Here is a 20,369-nt window from a genome sequence, read left to right on the forward strand (position 1 = left end):
TTCAGAGCCTGCCCTGTCTCCCCACCTGCCCAGTGTGGGTCACCATAGCATATACTTCCTGGATGTCAGCAGGCATCTGTGAGATGAGGCTCAAAAAACCTGTGGGCTTTTGTCACATGTAGCCATAGTGCAAAATTAGAGATGAAATACAGGAAGGGATGGGATGTAGCATGGGACTCAATGAACAACAGGCCTGGATTCCTGCCATGTGATCTTGGAAATGTCCCTTCCCCTCTTGGCCTCATTTCCCTGCCTGAACCATTAATGGGTAGAAATTAATTAAATTCACATATTGTCCTTTTCCATAAAATCTTCTAGTGGCCGCCCATTATATTGAGATTCAGACCCAAGTTCTCATCTTGGGGTCCCTTAAGACTGGGTCCCAAGCAGTTTTTATCTTTCATGCTTACACACTTAGACTGGTAAGCTGTAACTTTGTATTTGACTTTCTTTCCAGGTTTCATGGCAGTGGTTTGAACTGTTACCTCAATTTTCTGATGGATCTAAATTGTTGATTTTCAGTTTATGTGGCTTTTTTGTCATTGTGAGGACAGGAGTGATGATTTCCCAGCTCTTTATATATCAAAACAGAAAACCACTGTATTGTACTTTAGTTGGTATGCTTAAAATTAATAATTGTAGAAATTATTTCTCAAGGCTGGGCACAGTGGCCCAGACCTGTAATCCCAGCACTTTGGGAGGCCAAGACAGGAGGATTACTTCAAGCCAGGAGTTCAAGACCAGCCTGGGCAACATAGAGTCCTCTGTCTCTACAAAAGGAAGGAAGGGAAAGAGAAAGAGAAAGAAAAAGAGAAAGAGAAAAAGAAAAAAAATAATTTCTTTCTTTAAAAACGAATGGAGTGTGGCAGTACATTCCTGGAGACAGGATGTGGGCCCTACACATACTCTCCCTGGATTAATTGAGTAAACCAGTCAAAAAGGATGAAAAACTGAAAAAGGCACGTGCTGATTAGGTAGGTGTTTGTAGTTTTGGCTGTCCTTGCGATGGGATGTGTTCATGTGCTGATAAGGAGGGATTATTGAAAAGTTTGGAGTCAGTTCTATACTGGGGGAATGGGATCAAACCCGCACTATTCAAGTGAAAAAACAGGAATCCTGACCACTAAACCAAACAAAGCAAACAAAGCAGCATCAAGACCAAAGAAAGTTAAATTGTTAGTGACTCTTCCTCTAGGTCCTCTCTAGGACCTTTGCGGACTTCATACCAAACCCCTCTGCAGACTCAGTTCATGGATGGAAAGCCACCCTCTGGGCCCAGGCTCGTCCCGCCCCTCGCCTATTCCCCATCCCTTCCCCTCCCCCTCCTCTCTCTCTCTTCTCCTCCCCCTCCTTCTCCTCTTCCTCCCTCTCCTCTCCCTCTCCTCCCCTCCCCCTCCTCTCCCTATCTTCCTCCTCCCCCTCCCTCTGCCCTGCCCCTCCCTTTCCCCTCCAGCCGTGAGTGGGGGGCAGGGCGAGGGATGGGGCCTTTGCGTGGGGGACGGCCCAGCGGGGGACCCGCCCTCCACAGAGCCGTCTCACAGAAATTTTGAACATTTTAGGTATTACTTAACATTTCATGATTTATAATGTTCATACCTATAACGTATATGGTATCTAATACAATTAGTAAGTTATTCGTAGACAAAACAACTAGCTAACTCTGGGATGAAAGTTGTCACTGTGCTCAAAATACAGAACGATGGGGGCCAGCACTTCCAGGGCCTCCGTCTCTCTTAGTTTAAACAGAGAAAAAGTACTGAGGTGTTCTGGTCACCAGAAGCCAAAATTGTGGTAATTTCCGAGCTGAAAGAAAACGGAATACATCTTTCATTCCCATACCGGGAGTCGAACCCGGGCCGCCTGGGTGAAAACCAGGAATCCTTACCGCTAGACCATATGGGAACTGCTGAGAAGTTTTCCCCATATCTATATATGTCACTTACGTCTCCTGGCCAACCCCTCCCTGCCAGCACTCTTCAAAGTTCACTCCAGTTTCCGTGGAAAAGCTCTGCCTGTAGCTGTGCAAGTTTCAGATGCTCTCAGAGCCCAAGCCGCGAAGCAGCTGTGCTGCCTGAACCTGCCTTCGCCGAGGGGCGCGGCCTCACCCCCTCTACAACCCCGCCACCCTGAAACCCATGCAGTGCAGCGAAGGGAGGCAGGCTTTGCCGGCCTGATCTTGGACATCAGCCAGCCCTGGGAATCAACGTAAGGGACACAGCTGCGACCCGCCACGTGACTTTCTTCCTCCGGGAAGAAGTTAGGGTCAAAGCAGAAATTGAATGTTCTTTTTCCCTTACTTCAGCTTCAAAATTTGACTCATTGGCACTTTGCAGTAACAGGATTTTATTGTGAAACTCAAACCTCTGTTCTTTCGTGTATGGGGGTAGGGGTACTCTTTTTCCCTCCATTCAAGGGTTTGGGGGGGTCCATTTGAGTTCTCCCATTAGGCTTTTCATTAGCAACTCAAGCTCAATGTGGCTGAAGAAAACGATTCCCCTGCAACCCAACCGTGTTATCTGCCCTAGGGGATTAAAATGTATGTTAACACAGTGCACCAATGTCCAAACTGACAGCAAAGCCATCCCATCAGAATGGAAGTCCCCGTCTTAGAGCGGGTTTGCACTGTGAGTGGCACTGTGCCAGTGCTCTTCCCTGTAATCCTCCAACTCATTCGGGAGGATCTCTGGAGCTCCGGAGTTGGAGGTTGCAGTGAGCTATGATGACACCCTGGCACTCTAGGGAGACTCTGTCTCAAACAAAAAAAAGGTGGCATCTGAAACCCAGAGTAGGGGGAGTAATTAACACAGTTTGTGGCCGTAAGGTAGAAAAAGTCCATGTAGGACTCATTCAATATCCCAACTGAAACCACATAAGTTGAAAATGCTAGAGAATCACCTTATCCCCTCACCAATGACCACCCCAAATCCAGAAATCATAACATCTGATGGATAAATTCAACTCTACTTTAAAAATTAAGAAACACAAGAGCTGCTGGGTGGCAGGTACTATAGTTTCACCTTATTCACTAAGGTATTCAATTGTTCTGTGCAGTTTGATGTAATGTTTTATTTTATAATAAAAAAAAAGCCATAAGCAAAGTTAAGAAACAAACTAGGAACAAATATTTACATCTCATATTAGACACACATAGTATACAGTCCTTTGTAGGATTAATTCCCCCAAACATAAAGAGCTCCTAGAAACTGCTAAAGATCAACAACCCAGTAGAAAAATGAAGCTAATTCTTATAACAGGAAACAAAACTGGCCCTTCAACAAATGAAGAGAGGCTTGGCCTCACTCACGGTAAAAGTCAGGATTTTTAAAACCTGGAAGGTCTCTTCCAAGAGTTCCCTTAAAAATATAAGCCAAATCCTTTTTACCTTCTGGCTCAGACCCTGCCAAGGGCTGCCCATCCACTCAGGTGTTTGCATTTTTATTGACTCAAATCATATTGTCCTGGTCTGACAGCCATGAATGGTTTTCTCGTCCAGCAAGTTCAGTTCTGAGGATCTAGTGAACCTGAAGCACTACTGTCTGTCCTTCCCACCACTGTTTGTCCAGTGTTTCATCACCCTGTAATGAAACCACACCTGACTGATCCATATGCAGCTGCCCCCATGGGAATGTGTCCTATAAGAACACAGACCTAGGGATGGTTTCAAAGTAGTGGCTTTCCACATTGCTCAGTTCACCTTTTCAAACTTCACACCTAACAAAGCTGGAAACATGCAGACCAGGGACATGGAGGGGGCTATAGCTGAGGTGGGGTGGGGGTAGGGGTACTTGTGATAAGTACTTATGAAGGCCTGTGATAAGGCAGCCACATCAAAGGATAGCTGTGTTCAATGCCTTTCCTCTGTGGATGCAGGTCAGGCAGCCCCGGGCTCCAACTTGAGTTTCTCCTGGAGTCCCTGGAGCTGGCTTCGACCCCAGTCAATGCGGTTCTGAAGGCTGGCTATGTCTGCAGCCAGCTGCAGGCCTAGAGGAAAGGAGAGAATGTTACCATGTTATCATGGTGTGACACATGACCCAGAAGGCTCTGGACACTCCCAGGGATTGGAAAGGCTCCAGGCCTCTCTGGCCTCCACATTATTCCTAACTAAAACATTCCAGGTATGGCCTTGCACTCACTGCTCCAGAACCTCACTGGACCCACACCCTTACACCTTCCTCAGGTCTTTTCTAAAATGTCACCTCCTCAGAAGACTTCCTTGACTCCCTTACATAACCTACCAGGAACTAAAAATTCATAGATCCTAACATTGTCTCAAGCACTCATTTCCTTCCTCCCTCCCTCCATTGTCACAGTTCCTCAATGCTCTCACAGCCATTCTCCCTCCACCTTCTTTCTCAGCCTGAGAGTGGTCCACACTCTGGATCCACCTCTCGGTGGCTTTCATCTGATGCCTCTGCTGGAACAGCTACTGTCCAATCCTCGGGGCCCACCATACCGCCTGGTCCGCCAGGCAGTCCTCAGTTGTCAGCCTCCTGTCTGGCAGCTCTGCTGACCCCACAAATGATCATTCCGTCCAGGAAACACTCTCTCCTCTTGGCTTCCAGACAACCTGCCCTATGGGTGCTGCTCCTCAATCTCCTTGACTAGTTTCTCCTCTTCCTCTCCCTCACCTCCCATCCACACTTCTGGGACCTCTGCTGACTTCATCCCATCTTAGCTTTGACCTTGTCAACAACCTGGGAATTTAAACGCCAGTGTTATACAGTGGACTCACAAATCTCTCTCCAGCCCAGGCTTCTCCCAAACTCCAGATATACATGCCCAACTGCCCAGTTGGACTCTCCAGCTGGGTGTCAGGGGACACCACACAGCACAGACTTCCCCTCACAGCAGCTGAGGGCAGCTCCATCCTTTCAGGGGTTCTGGGTGGAGATGTAGGCTCTCACTGACTCCTCTCCTTCTCTATTCCCACATCCAATCTGTCAACAAAGTCTGGGTCTTCTACCTCAAAATATGCACAGGTTCCCACTGTTTACTCCCACCTCCACTGCCTCCACCTGCAGCTCATGCCTGGCTGCTCCCTGGCACCTGCCTCCTTCCTCTGCTCTCCAGTCTGTCCCCACACAGCACTCAAAGAACTCTTGTGACTTTCTGCATACAATTGCACCCTCCTCTGCCCAGTGACTCCCAAAGTCCTCCTCAGGTTCCATATCACCTGGGCCTGCACCCCCTGCCCTCAGCTCCCAGCACTCCCACTGTACTGACTCCACTCCAGCCCACTGGCCCCTTCTATGCCCTTCTTCCTGCAACAACCAGACAGATCTCACTTCAGGGCTTTTGCCCTGGCTAGTCCCTCTGCCTAGAACACTGTTACCTCAGGTGACCAAAGGCTTTTCCTTCATCTCCTCAGAGAGATCTTCCCTGGCCACCCTCCATAAAATAGCTCCCTCAGCCCACTCTTGTCCCACTCCATCCTGTTATTGCTTCATAACAATTTTCACAGCCTGATATTAGATTAAGGGCCTACTTATTCATTTGCACATTGCCTTTCTCCCCTCCACAAAATAAGCATTCCATGAACAGTGTTTGTTCCTTTTGTTCCCTGTTGAATCCCCAGCAACTAGCATAAGCCTAGAAGGCTGCCAACAGCCAGCTAATGCTTTTGGAAAAAACAGCAGGTGTGCAACAAAAGTATGTACTGGAGAAAACCTGCAAAGCCCTTTGCAGATTAACTCCAGCCATGGCATTAGTGCTCAAATGCTCCCTTGTTGACTGAGGGTCTGAATTTAGCCCAGGGTCACATGGCCATCTGGCAGGGTACACTCACCATCCCAGAAGCTGGCTTGGGCCTGCCGTAGACTGTGAGGAACCAGGATTCCGAACCAGTTCAGGGGGTCCTGGGGGGCTTCGGAGGGCTCTGGTGGCCTAGTGGGGCCCTTGCGCCTCCGCAAACCTGGGGGAGTGGGGGGGGGATGCTGAAGGAAGCTGGGATCTAACTACCTGATCTTTATGGTCTTGGCAACAATGTTGAGCCTGATCTGAGCTCATGAGTCTGAAAAACACTGATGGCTGGGAAATACCCCAGACTTTTGTATCCTGGGAAGCAGTTTATCACCAAGCACCACCCTTCCCCTTCTGATTCAGATGTGACTCTCTTGTCTACTCTTGCTCATGAACTGCTATAAGACCCAGAGATGACCCTGTTTGCTTGTGACAAGGCCACACACTGACCTTAATTAACCATTTTGCCTGAACATGCTGAAAGGCCAGGCACAGAATCTCCAACTCCCTGTTGTCTCGGGAATAATTAACTGGGATTAGAAGTTTGTCCCTATAAAACTAGCTAGATGCAAAGATGAACATTTTATTTTTTGTTCAGCTGAGACTTCCGTGATTGCAAAACTATCCCAACTGCCAAGCAACCCACCTCTAACTTCTCTAATCCTCCCTATAAAAGTCTAAGGCAAAACCACCCTATAAGAAGTTCTGTTCTTTAGCTCGAGGTGCTCTATCACAAAAGCCTAAATAAAACCATCTCCTCAAGAGTTCTGTGCATTTTCTGGAAAGGGGTCCTGACAGGAGAAAGGGGTGACTCACCTGCCTCGCGGGGCCCCACCTCCTCTGGGGTCTGGGCGCCAGCTCTCACCACCCTGAATTTCTGGAGTCCATCCTGGGCCTCACTACAGGACGAGAAGGGAGGATGGACCTCTGGCGGCCCGAGCCCGGATCCCGCCCACCTGCTCCAGCTTCGAGGGTGCCTCACCTGACGTGGACGCAGACCTTGGGCTCCATGCGGGAGGCATACTGCAGGGGCCCTACCGACTTGGCGCCCATGGCGTAGCGAGCCTTGGCGAGCGATAGCCACCCCTGTGGAGAAAGCGGAGAACGGTGAGACTCACTTTACGTCTGTGTGCCCCCCTGCCCGCCCCAAGCGCCTACCTCCTCCACCCGGGCGTTCAACACGGCCCGCTTCGACTCCAGCTCTTCCAGGTCCTGGAACAGGTGCAGAAGCAGGGAGTCCAGCTCCGCTCGCAGGTCCGGCACAGCCATGGACACACATTTGAGTCTCCCGTGGGCTGACCGGTCTGGAGTCACCTCCGTCCAGGTTGCCCAATCACCGCCCGCTGCGCCGGCATGACAGCCAATCGGAGCGTGAGACCCGCCCCCAAGGGAGCGTTCCCAGCCGTGGGGCTCGGACGCCAATGCTATCAGGGCTTTTAAGTAACCCCTTTTCCTGCAAGCGCCCTCTGGGAGGCAGCACCCAGGTATCTATTAGCGGGTTTGTGCGATTAGCGTCCCTGGTGGATCGGCCAGAGGGACTGCTGGCTGGGTCTACGGGTGTTCCGAGTCGCTTCCGGAAGCGACCGAATTCTAAGTCGGGCTACCAATGTGGCAACGGAAAAAGGCGAAGCAATATGGCAACCATTTTCATTAAGGGAGGGGAGACTTTAAACTTAATTCCGGAATGCGACGGCAGGAAACCTCCAGATCAGTCACTGTGCCGTTTTTACAGTTGACGGACTGTTTGGAGCCGCTCAATACGATTGTTTTAGAGGTTCATCATAAAAAAAATTGGGTATCCTGCGTAGGGATGGAATGTGGTGAAGCCCGCAGCGGACATCTTTATTGATGGTCGTCATAAGCCACGTGACAGCGTCCTGACTCCAGTCTGTTGGTTGCCCCAACGAGCACGCGCTGCCGGACTGGCCAATCGTCTTGGCGACTCCCTTCGCCATCTTAATATAGGGCATTCTAGACAGCGGCAGGCTCTAGTGAAGTTTCTAGCTACCTTCTTGGTTGAGGGCGGAAGCGAGGGCCGTGTCGCGTCGGCGGCGCCAACAGATTCTGCCACACGTACGTGGGAGCGGCGCCCAGGATGGTAGGAGAGGCGTTGGAGCTCCAGTCTCGGGGGTTGGGGACTCGCGGGGAGACTCGCGGAGCGCTGGGGGATTCGGCCCTGGGGTCGGGGACGCGTGGTGACCGGGCCGGCTTTCTCCACAGCTGCGCCGCGAGGCCCGCCTGCGCCGCGAGTACCTGTACCGCAAGGCCCGCGAGGAGGCGCAGCGGTCCGCCCAGGAGAGGAAAGAGAAGGTCCGGCGCGCGCTCGAAGGTGAGCCGGCGGTGTGGAAAACGCGTTTCCTCGGCAAGAGTGTCGGTGTAGCTGGGCATCTTTTCGAGTATTTACTGGCCGATTCCTTACCTGTGGGGTTCTCTCGTTGGCGTTAAAAAAATGTCCTTCCGTGTGATGGTACCAGTTGTCATTTACACTACACCTTGCTTGCTGCTCACAGTGTGTCTAGTTGTTCCCGAATTGTACACCCTATAGATATTCTCTATTACAGATATGTAGAAGGTCCTACCTTCTTCCAGGATCACCCAAGAATGTCTTTTTGTCTTTCAGCACTATTATGATTTCCTTGAATTTTTAATCTGTTGTTCTTTGTCGAACTTAATTTCATTTGTGTTATGAGGTGGGAATCAAATTTTGTAATTCTTTCCCTACATTTCCATTGCCAGATTAATGAAGTCTGTGTCTCCCATGCCTGGTTGGAAGTGCTGTGTTTATCCCTAGGTTGTCGGTTGTTGTGTTGCTGGAGCTTTATGTTTCCAGTCTCATGGCGGATCACCCTCAGGACCTCAGATTCCCTTTGATGTTCCTAGGTTTTAGGCCTGTGAAATGTGTGTGCTATGTGTATGTATGTTTACGGTAAGAAGCATAGTGTTAAACACCAGTGATACAAAGTAGAAAATGATAGATAAATTGAAATTCAGGAATATTTTCCCTAATGTAGATAACTATTGAATATTGTTTAAATATAAATCTTTCTGTTCTTTGTGTTCTTTGTGCTTATAATATCATACCTGTGTGTATCCCTAAATTTTATTGGTCAAGTTTCAGTTTTAAAAGTAGCATTAGATTGTGTGCATTCTTCTGCAACTTTACTTTTTCACTCAGAATTGTTTCTAAGACCATCGGGTGTGGTGGGAAACCCCTTCAGGTGCATATTATGCAGGGTCTCCATCCATTTTCCTGTGGGTGGCAATGAGCTTATTTTCAGTTTGAGGTAGTTAAGAGTAATAGCGCTGCTGCTGTCAATGATGGATGGGTCCAAAGGTGTGCTCATAGTGAGTTCTGTACTCCAAAGTGGGCGTGCCCACAGGCCATGCACCTCAAAGCATTCTGTGCATCATGATTAGCAGCTCTGTTGTCTTGAGGGTCTCAATGTCTCCAGTCCACCTTCATACATAAAGAGCAGTCTGTATTTCTTTTAAAAATTAATTTTTTTTTTAGACAAGGTCTTGCTCTGTTGCCCTGGCTAGAGTGCAAAGGCATCATAACTCAGTGTAACATCAAATTCCTGGGCTCAAGTGATCCTCTTGCCTCAGCCTCCCTAGGAGCTGGGACAACAGCTAATTAAATTAATTTTAAAATTTTTGCCTGACCATAAAAACAATGCATATAATATTTATTTTTAAAATATTTTAGAAAGCCCTCATGTTATGAGACTCAAAAACCATAGAAAATGAAGTCCTCAGCCTGCTTATAGGTTGGTGTTTAGACAAAAAGAAGTTGTTTTGTCCCTTTTCTCCCTCTAGGTAATCCTGTATCACCTGCTCAGCAAGGAGTGAGGTATTTTTCCATCAAGTTCATATAGGCTTGTGAGGCACAGAGTATTGTATAAGTTGAGGGCTCCATGTTTTTGGCTCACTCAGCCCTTCTGTCTCCCCCTACAGAAAACCGCCTGATTCCCACTGAGTTACGCCGGGAGGCTTTGGCTTTACAGGGATCCGTGGAGTTCGATGACGCCGGGGGCGAAGGTAACTGTATGGTGCAGCCTCCTGACATGGAGTCCACTGGCTATGTGTCCTTTCTCAGATAGCCAGGCACTTTCCAACCTTAGGAAAGAGTCCACAGCAACTGCTTCTGGAACTGTCCCCAGGTACCCTTGTATCAGCACAGACAGCACCACAGGGGCTCTCCTTCAGTGCACATTGCCTCATTTATACGGCACCCACTTACTCTTTGCTTTTATTGTCATTTATCCCCCCACTGGAATGTCTGCCAGGGCAGGTGTCCCAGCACCCAGCACATTGTCACCCATGTTTCATTCCTTCATTATTCAGCAATAGGAAAGGAATCCCAAACAGTGTAAGTATTTGTTGAGAAGAAAATGGGTCTGTCACCATTGGCCTTAGCAGAATCTGGGCTTGTGCCGTTTAACACATTAGCCACTAGCCCCTTGTGACTAAGTGCAGCTTAAGTGATCTAAAGTGAAGTAAAATGAAAGACTGTGTTCCTCAGTCACACTTGTGCTTGGTAGCCAGCGTGGCTTACCCAGTGTGGGTGTGGAGCATTCCCATAGTCGAAGGCTTCGTCAGACAGCACCATCTAGATGGCCTAGGGCCCCCCGAAGTTAGCATCTCACTCCCAATAAACTGTTGCATTCTTGCCCCTCATGCTTTTCCAGGTGTGACCAGCCATGTGGATGACGAGTATCGATGGGCAGGGGTCGAAGATCCCAAGGTCATGATCACTACGTCTCGAGACCCCAGTTCCCGCCTCAAGATGTTTGCAAAGGTACTGGTGGGTGGGGAGCAAGTGCAGGAGGACCAGCACAAGTGGCTTAGTCCTGACCAGCCACTGTGGCCTGCACATAGGAGCTGAAGCTGGTCTTCCCAGGCGCCCAGCGCATGAACCGAGGCCGGCACGAGGTGGGGGCACTGGTGCGAGCCTGCAAAGCCAATGGGGTCACTGACCTGCTGGTCATCCATGAACATCGAGGCACACCTGGTAAAGCTGGAGGGTGAGGAGGGGAGGGGAGGGGCCAACTCAGAGCAGTCTGAGGGCAGGTGGGGCCTCTGACAGCCCACTTGGCCCTGCTAGTGGGGCTCATTGTCAGCCACTTGCCGTTTGGCCCTACTGCCTACTTCACACTGTGCAACGTGGTCATGCGACACGACATCCCGAACCTTGGCACCATATCGGAGGCTAAGCCCCACCTCATCACACATGGCTTCTCCTCCCGCCTGGGCAAGCGGGTGAGTTTGGGATCCCGGGGCCAGGGCTGGGGCGAGGGACCAGGCCAGGCATTGCCACTCCTTCCCCTTGTGCCCTAGGTTTCTGACATCCTCCGTTACCTGTTCCCTGTGCCCAAAGATGACAGCCACCGTGTCATCACTTTTGCAAACCAGGATGACTACATTTCATTCCGGTGGGTCTGTGGTCCATGCCCTAGGGTCTGTCCTGACCTCATGCCCTTTGCTGTGTGCTGTTTACCCACGGTTGCCCCCACTCACCCACCAGGCACCATGTCTACAAGAAGATAGACCGCCGCAACGTGGAGCTGACCGAGGTTGGGCCCCGCTTTGAGCTGAAGCGTGAGTTTGGGGCTTTGTCCCTTGTTCTGGGAGGGGAAGCAGGCGGGCTATGCAGGGGGCTCTGCAGGGTCTAATGCCCCATCCTGCCCCAGTGTACATGATCCGGCTAGGAACGCTGGAGCAGGAGGCCACAGCGGACGTGGAGTGGCGCTGGCACCCCTATACCAACACCGCACGCAAGAGGGTCTTCCTTAGTGCCGAGTGAGGACACAGACGGGGAGTTCACAGACACACCCACCAAGCCTGAGTGTGGGACCAAGGGGCGGGGGGGCTCTGAATAAACCCTCTGTCACACCCTACCTGCCTCTGAGTGGTCAGGCCCAGCCTAAAGGACAGAGTCCTCAGGGTCCTCTTGGGTGGGGAACCTGATGGCTGGTAGGAGGAAGTCATACCATGTCAGTGTGGGAGTTGATGTGTTCCTGTCTAGAACATGCTACACTCAGCCCTGGATACGTGATGCTGGTGCCCCTTAGGTGTTGGGGCCAGGTCGTGTCTGAGTGAGTGGGATGGGCCCCACCTGGTGGTCAGCAGGACCCCCTGCCCTGAACAAGTGGGTGCACCTTTCTTCCATTCACTGGGGATCCAGTGATGCTGAGGCCACCTGCTGTGCCTACCTTTGCTCTCTCAAGGCGGGGTGTCTATGGTCACACAGGAGGGCCATTATGGCCCAGGGAAGCTTCCTTCTGTGCCCAGAGGCCCTGGTTTGACACAGAGTGGGTCTCAGGACCCTGCAAAGTTCACTGGAGTTTACAGGGAGGGCAGTGATGCCTGTAAGGAATGACTTTGCCACCCTAGGTAGGGAGAGGCATATGTAACAAGTTGGGTAGGGATGGTGGAGAGCTGAGTGGTGTGAGGAGCAGGGAGCTGCCTGGTGACACGTGCAGAGGCCCTAAGTTGGACAGTGCTTCTACAGGCTACAAAACAGGAGCTGCCCAGTGGGAGAGGGTTTCTGGGGCAGGGGACAGGTTGGGGTGGACAGGCAGGGACTCTCTAGGCCCCTGTGCTCAAGTGTGGCTGGGATGGGGCCTTGAGGGCCTCTGAGGCTTCTGGCCCCATTTCCGTGAATCCAGTTTCTTCTGTGGGGCCTCCCAGGGTCTCCCTCCTGCCTGCCTCCTCGCTCCACCCATGAAGAATGTGCCATTAGGTTTTGTTGTAAATTATAGAAATTTCAAGACACATACAAAAGCAGAGTAGTGTAATGTCCTATGTCCGTTTCCTGTGGCTGCCATAGCAAAGTACTACAGAGTGGCTTTTTTTTTTTTAATTTGAGACAGAGTCTCACTCTGTCGCCTTGACTAGAGTGCCATGATGTCAGCCTAGCTCACAGCAACCTCAAACCCCTGGGCTCAAGCAATCCTTTTGCCTCAGCCTCCCGAGTAGCTGGGATTTTTCTATATACTTTTAGTTGGCCAATTAATTTCTTTCTATTTTTAGTAGAGATAGTGTCTTTTTTTTTTTTTTTTTTTTTTTTTTTTGAGACAGAGTCTCACTTTGTTGCCCAGGCTAGAGTGAGTACTGTGGCATCAGCCTAGCTCACAACAACCTTAATCTCCTGGGCTCAAGCAATCCTCCCGCCTCAGCCTCCCAAGTAGCTGGGACTACAGGCATGCGCCACCATGCCCGGCTAATTTTTTGTATATATATTTTTAGTTGGTCAATTAATTTCTTTCTATTTTTAGTAGAGATGGAGTCTCACTTAGGCTGGTTTCGAACTGCTGACCTCAAGCAATCCGCCGGCCTCGGCCTCTCAGAGTGCTGGGATTATAGGCATGAGGCACCACGCCTGATCTTGCTCTTGCTCTGGCTGGTCTCTAACTCCTGACCTTGAGCAATCCTCCCGCCTTAGGGCCTCCCAGAGTGCTGGGATTATAGGCATGAGGCACCATGCCTAGCCCACCCAGAGTGGCCTAAACAAGAGAAATTTATTCTCTCCCTGTGCTGGAGGCCAGAATCCCAGATGAAGGTGCTAGCTCCCTCCAGGGTTCTGGGGGCCCACCTGCCTGGCTTCTGGGGGCAGCTACCCTCCTGGGCATCCCTTGGCCTGTGTTGTGTCACTTCCATCTCTGCCTTTGCCTTCATCTGCTTCCTCTGCCAGCCATCAGAAATGCTCTGTGTATCTCTTATTAGGACTCTTGTCGTTGGACTTAGGGCCCATGGAATAATCTGGGATCATCTCTTCAAGATTCTGAACTTAATTTTATCTGCAAAGACTCTTTTTTCAAGTGTCACATTCACAGACCCCAAGAGTTAGTGTGGATGACATATCTTTTGAGAGGGGGCACCATTCTGCCTGCTGCCTGTTCCTGTGACTCACCTTCAGTGGCCATGGGCTTCTGGTCCTTCCCCATACTGCACCTCCTGTAGATGGCCAGCCTTGGTGAGGATGGGCCCCTGCCAGCCCTGTGCCTTCCCACATTCAGGGCCAGTGCTCCATGGGGCTTGCTTTTTAGTAGCTTGAGTGCAGGGGGTTCAGAGCAAGTTTGGCACCAGGGGGCCATCTCTTAGCCAAGTACAGACAGAAAATGAGCAAGATGCGAATAGAGGCCATAGATGGAACCTTTTGCTGTGGCCTTTTAGTGTAAATTCTCAGATTCCTCAGATAACCTAAGACATGCAGGTTTCCTGGTGGTGGGGGAGGGGAGGAGGCTTTGTCTTTACAAATGGCTAGAAACTCCAAGGATGGGGTTTGTTGAGCCATTGGGTTCCCTTGGTGGAAGGTGGTTTGGTGGGACTTTTTTAGCATTTAACCACTTCGGTACAGTGCTCACTGGCCGTGAAACCTTGCCCATAGCCGGCACTCATAGTCCACAGGATAGTTTGTGCTGTGCATTGAGGACAAATCCGTTTTGCTCTTGGTGATGAGAAAAGCTTTAAAGCACTGAAAGCTTGTTTTACTTTACAGGCAGCGTTACTTGTAATGTAAATCAGAATAGGTAACATTTACATATATGTTTTCATTACGTTATTTTTAAATGTTCACAATTTTATTTTGATAAATGAAAAGTCATATCACGGCTGTCAGCCAAAGTCAATGCTTGGCTGTGCGCCTTCATATGGCTGTCGGCTAAAGTCACTGTGCGTGTTCATCTGGGCTGTGCACGTTCATCTGTGGCTGTCGACTATAATTGACGCTTGTACCGAAGTGGTTAAAAGGTGGTTCTTTTTCTTGAGTTACCGTCCTAAGGTCATAAGTGGTCACCAGGCTTCTTGGAGGTGGCTTGGGAATACCTTAGCTTGGATGTCTGTGTAGGGGAATTTGTAAAATGAGGCAGAGGTAAGAGCCGTCAAAGCTAGTTGGGAGAATCCATGGCCAGCACATAGCGTATAGGGACCACAAGTCTGCTGGCAAGGAAGTGCTGGAGGTATGTTTGTGCATCTTTTGTTTGGTTTTGCTGTTAAGAAAACAGGGAGTACTTGTGTAATTTAGATGTGCAAAGGATAAGGGAGGAGATTGAAGTAGGAGAGTGCCCTCATGCCCAGCCTTTGCCCTATTCTTGGTATACAGGAAGACCAGCAAGTGGGGAAGCCAAGTGAAGAATTTATGGGAGCTCTGTGCCCTATTTTTGCAATTTTGATATAAACTGAACTTATTTCAAAATACAATAGTGTCCCCTTCTGTGTTTTTGTTTTCTATGGTTTGCGTTAACCAAAGTTGACCGCAGTCCACAATTGTTAAATAGACAATTGGTAAGTTTTAATTTGTGCTGCTCTGTTTTTTTTTCTTAAGAGGCAGTCTCAAAGAGAGGCCTCAAACTCCAGGTCTCAAGCAATCCTTCTGCCTCAGCCTCACAAGTTGCTGGGATTACAAGCCTGAGCCACCATGCCTGGCTCTGTCTTAAGAATGTATATGCCACATTTTTTTATCCATTTTTCTAGCAGTGGACACTTAAGTTTGTTTTCATATGATGGCTATTGGGAATGATGCTGCAGTGTGAACATGGGAGTACAGCTATCTCTTCAAGATACTGATTTCATTTCCTTTTGCTATATAACCAGAAGTGGGATTGCCACACCATATGGTAGTTCTAAGTTTTTGAGGAACTACCATACTGTTTTCCCTAAAAACTGCACTAATTTCCATTCCTACTAACAGTTTACAAGCGTTCTGTCTTAGTCCGTTTGTGTTGCTATAAAGGAATTCCTGAGGCTGGGTAATTTATAAAGAAAAGAGGTTTATTTGGCTCATGGTTCTGCAGGCTGTACAAGAAGCTTGGTACCAGCATTTGCTTCTGGTGAGGACCTCAGGGAGCTGTCACTCACGGGCAAAGGTGAAGGGGAGCAGTGTTACATGGCAGGAGGAAGGACACCAGAGGAGGAGGTGCCAGGCTCTTTTCAAAGGAGGGCACCAAGCCATTCATGAAGGATCCCCCCCCCCCAATGACCCAAACACCTCCCGCCAGGTACCACTTCCAACACTGGGGGTCACATTTCAACATGAGATTTGGAGCAGCCAAATACCCAAACTGTCAAGTTCTCTTTTCTCCACATCCTTGTTAACATTTTTTATCTTTTGTTTTTTAATAAGAGATATCCTAACAGGTGTGAGGTGGTAGGTAGCTCGTTGCAGTTTTGATTTGCATTTCACTGATGACTAGTAGTGTTGAGCACTTTTTCATATACCTGTTGGCTTAGTTGCATATAGCTGTCCCTTTGGAAAAATATCAATTCAGTTACTTTGCCCATTTTTTAAAATCAAGTTATTGGCTCTTTTGTAATTATGTATTTAAATTGTCTTTGGAATTATGTCTTTAAAATGACATATAAAATGATATATTTTGGATACTGCTATGATCCAAATGTTTCCCCCCCAAAATTCATGTTGAAACCTAACCCCCAAGGTGATAGTAGGAGGGGGAGCCTAGGGGGGAGGTGAATAGGTCATGAGGGCTCTTCCCTCTTAAATATAATTAGTGCCCTTATAAAAGAGGCCTGAGGGAGCTCTTTTGTCTTTCCACTGTGTGAGGACACAGAAGGTGCCATTTATGGACCAGGAAGTGGGCCCTCAGCAGACACTGAATCTGCTGCACCTTGATCTTGGACTTCCAGCCTCCAGAACTGTCAGCAGTAATCTTCTATTGTTTCTAAATTATTCAGTCTATGGTATTTTGTCATAGTAGCCTGAACTCTAAGACAGATAGTAAACCTTTATCAAATACGTGGTTTGTAAATATTTTCTCCCATTCTGTAGGTATTAAATGAAAAGAAACAGATGTGAGGCACCATGTGTGAGATACTCCCAGTGTGGCCAAGGGGCAGGGAGGGCCCTGTGTGTGTGAACCACACTGTGTCAGAAGGGTGCACCTTGCTGGTGCACTGGGCATCTAGGGAGGAAGTAGTTTCTGTATAATCATGGGACTGTAGGTAAACATCTCATTTCCTTACTAGCCACAGAGAGCTGCCTTCTGAGTTCTCTGCCATTATTTTCTTTGTGTGCAGGGGGATACTTGGATATTTTTCTCTATTCTTTCTTTCTTTCTTTTTTTTGAGACAGAGTCTCGCTTTGTTGCCCAGGCTAGAGTGAGTGCCGTGGCGTCAGCCTAACTCACAGCAACCTCAAACCTCTGGGCTCAGGCAATCCTCCTGCCTCAGCCTCCCAAGTAGCTGGGACTACAGGCATGCGCCATCATGCCCGGCTAATTTTTTCTGTATATATTAGTTGGCCAATTAATTTATTTTTATTTATAGTAGAGAAGGGGTCTTGCTCTTGCTCAGGCTGTTTTCGAACTCCTGACCTCCAGCAATCTGCCCGCCTTGGCCTCTCAGAGTGCTAGGATTACAGGCGTGAGCCACCACGCTGGGCCACTCTCTATTCTTTAAAGTATAAAAGTAAGATGTGCTCACGTTAAAAATCTACTGAGGTGTGCACAGTGAGAAATAAACCATCTTCCTCGACCCCAAATAATCCAAGCCCACTCTCCAGACATCATCACTATTAACTTTTTTAAAAAATATGACCATTTTCTTTTTATGGTATACGTATATTTGTTGACTGGCAGTTTTCTTATTTCTTTTTAATCCGAAAGGGCTCATGTTCTGCACACCATTTTGACCTTTGATCCTTCCCTCTAATGGTAACTTTAAGCTGTCTCAGGCCCTCAAGGCTGTCTAATGCAGATGGATCTGCCTCCCTCCTTGTGGCTGTATAGTGGGTGGTTTCCTGTTTTCACTCCCACTAACATTGCTTCAAGAACATGAGCATACCTCTGTGCATACTTATGCAAGTGCCTCTGATGAATAAATCCCTGTAAGTGGAATTATGTCTTTAAAATGATAATAGAGGTCATGTCTGTTTCTACAGCCATCATCAGGATAATGTGAGTTCCTGCTTCCCAAGTCCACATGTTTTAACCTTTGCCACGCTCTGGGTACAAATGTTTTTCCAATTAAATTTGCATTTCTTTCGTTATGACAGAAGTTGTGCCTCTTTTCAAACACTTATTGGCCATTTTTTTTGTGTGTGTGTGTGTGTTTCTGTGACCTGTCTGCTCCCTTTCTCTATTGTTCATCTCTATATTGACTGACTGTTTTAAATCTTTTAAATGTGGAGAATTTCAAGCATACCAGAGCAGAGAAGATGGTACAGTGAGTACCCGAGCCAGCCTCAGTGCTGGCTGGTCTGTCTCCTCTGTAGCCCCATCTTCTTGTACACCCACTCTTCCAGTTTGCTTGGAAGCAGATCCCAGACACAACCTTATTTCGCCCATAAATGTTCCTATGTATATCTTTAAAAGATAAAGGTGCCACAAAAATAACAGTACCATTATTACACCCATAATGATCAACAAATACTCCTTTGTATCATCACACAGCCAGTTCTGTTTCCTTAATTATGGTGTATTTGTTCAAACTGGGGTCCACATTAGGTCCATGCATTGCAAATGGTTGAGAAGCCTCTTTAGTTTTTATTATTATTATTATTTCAGCATATTATGGGGGTACAAATGTTTAGATTACGTATATTGCCTTGTCCCTCCCGGAGTCAGAGCTTCAAGCGTGTCCATCCCCCAGATGGTGCGCATCGCACTCATTATGTATATATCCATTCCCTCCTCCCCCCTTCCATTTGGCTGATGCCTGATAAATGTTATTCCTGTATGTACACTTAGGTGTTGATCAGTGAAACCAATTTGCTGGGGAGTACGTGTGGTGCTTATTTTTCCATTCTTGGGATACTTAGTAGAATGGGTTCCAGCTCTATCTAGGAAAATACAATGGTTATATCACCATTTTTCTTAGAGCTGAATAGTACTCCATGGCATACATATACCACAATTTATTAATCCATTCATGTATTGATGGGCACTTGGATGGTTTCCACATTTTGCAGTTATGAATTGTGCTGCTATAAAAATTATAGTGTAGATGTCTTTTTTATAGAATGTCTTTTGTTCTTTTGAGTAGATGCTGCGTAATAGGATTGCTGGGTCAAATGGTAGTTGTACTTGTGGCTCTTTAAGGTATCTCCATATTACTTTCTACTGAGGTTATACTAGTTTGTAGTCCCACCAGCAGTGTGTGAGTGATCCTTTCTCTCCACATCCATGCCATTATTTATTGTTTGGGGACTTTTTGATAAAGGCCATTCTCACTGGAGATAAGTGATATCTCATTGTGGTTTTGATTTCATTTCCCTGATGATTAGAGATGTTGGGCATTTTTAAATATGTTTCTTGGCCATTATTCTGTCTTTTGAAAAGCTTCTGTTCATGTCCTTTGTCCACTTTTTGATAGGATTGTTTGATTTTTTTTCTTGCTGATTTTCGTGAGTTCTAAGTAGATTCTAGTTATCAGCCCTTTATCAGATATGTAGCATGCGAAAATTTTCTGCCATTCTGTAGGTTGTCTGTTTGCTCTCTTGACAGTTTCTTTGGCTGTGCAGAAGCGTTTTAATTTTATCAGGTCCCATTTGTTTATTTTTGTTGCTGTTGTGATTGCCTTTGGGGTCTTCTTCATAAATTCTTTGCTAGGCCAATGTCTAGAAGAGTATTTCCAACGTTTTCCTCTAGAATTCTAATAGTTTCACACCTTAGGTTTAAGTCTGTTACCCAGCGTGAGTTGATTTTTGTGAGAGGTGAAAGGTGTGGATCCTGCTTCAGCCTTCTACAAGTGGGAATCCAGTTTTCCCAGCACCATTTATTGAATAAGTATTCTTTTCCACAGTGTATGTTTTTGTCTGCTTTGTCAAAGATTAGATGGCTATATAAGGATGATTTTATATCTAGATTCTCCATTCTGTTCTGCTGGTCCATGTCCCTGTTCTTGTGCCAGTAACAAGCTGTTTTAATTACTATAGCCTTGTAGTATAGTTTGAAGTCTGGTAAATTGATACCTTCCATTTTGTTTTTATTGCCTAGGATTGCTTTTGCTATATGAGGTCTTCTTTGGTTCCATATGAAGCATAAAATTATTTTTTCTATGTCTGTAAAAAGTGATGTTAGTATTTTAATGGGAATTGCATTGAATCTATAGATCACTTTGGGTAGTATAGACATTTTAACAGTGTTGATTCTGCTGACACACAAGGATGGTATGGTTTTCCACCTGTTTACGTCCTCAGCTGTTTCCTTCATCAGTGTCTCATAGTTCTCCCTGTATAGGTCTTTTACCTCCTTAGTTAAATATATTCCTAGGTACTTTATTTTCTTTGTTGCTATTTTGAAGGGAATTGAGTCTTTGAGTTGGTTCTCACTTTGACTGTCATTGACATATATAAATGCCTCTGATTTGTGTGTATTGATTTTGTATCCTGAGACTTTACTAAATTCATTTATCAATTCCAGGAGTCTCTTGGTTGAATCCTTGAGGTTTTCTAGATATAATATCATATCATCAGCAAACAGTGAGAGTTTGATCTCTCTTTCCCCCATTTGGACACCCTTCAATTCCACTCTCTTGTCTGATTGCTATAGCAAGGACTTCCAGCACTATGTTGAATAAAAGTGGAGATAGTGAGCAACCTTGTCTTGTTCCAGTTCTAAGTGGGCATGCTTTCAGTTTTTTCCCATTGAGTATGATGTTGGCTGTGGGTTTGT

The 20,369-nt window shown here is 47.4% G+C and overlaps 2 protein-coding genes and 1 non-coding gene across 3 annotated transcripts; 1 reads left to right on the forward strand and 2 right to left on the reverse strand.

Annotated features, from left to right (window-relative positions):
• Window positions 1-1,830: 1,830 nt before the first annotated feature.
• On the reverse strand, window positions 1,831-1,902 carry TRNAE-UUC (transfer RNA glutamic acid (anticodon UUC)). The gene has a single exon. It is a non-coding gene; the product is annotated as a tRNA-Glu (tRNA).
• A 1,145-nt stretch (window positions 1,903-3,047) lies between these two features.
• Window positions 3,048-7,081, reverse strand: VMA22 (vacuolar ATPase assembly factor VMA22). Its single transcript, XM_012761042.3, has 5 exons — window positions 6,898-7,081; window positions 6,722-6,825; window positions 6,556-6,638; window positions 5,786-5,911; window positions 3,048-3,981 (listed from the first exon to the last, which is right to left on the reverse strand). The coding sequence occupies exons 1-5, from the start codon at window positions 7,006-7,008 to the stop codon at window positions 3,872-3,874; spliced, it is 534 nt and encodes a 177-aa protein (XP_012616496.1). The 5' UTR covers window positions 7,009-7,081; the 3' UTR covers window positions 3,048-3,871.
• Window positions 7,082-7,145: 64 nt separating this feature from the next.
• On the forward strand, window positions 7,146-11,636 carry IMP4 (IMP U3 small nucleolar ribonucleoprotein 4). Its single transcript, XM_012761040.3, has 9 exons — window positions 7,146-7,223; window positions 7,960-8,068; window positions 9,694-9,777; window positions 10,428-10,537; window positions 10,618-10,750; window positions 10,844-10,998; window positions 11,077-11,171; window positions 11,264-11,337; window positions 11,430-11,636. The coding sequence occupies exons 1-9, from the start codon at window positions 7,161-7,163 to the stop codon at window positions 11,540-11,542; spliced, it is 936 nt and encodes a 311-aa protein (XP_012616494.1). The 5' UTR covers window positions 7,146-7,160; the 3' UTR covers window positions 11,543-11,636.
• Window positions 11,637-20,369: the final 8,733 nt, after the last annotated feature.

Source organism: Microcebus murinus, chromosome 8, assembly GCF_040939455.1.
Source record: "Microcebus murinus isolate Inina chromosome 8, M.murinus_Inina_mat1.0, whole genome shotgun sequence".
NCBI classification, from domain to species: Eukaryota; Metazoa; Chordata; class Mammalia; order Primates; family Cheirogaleidae; genus Microcebus; species Microcebus murinus.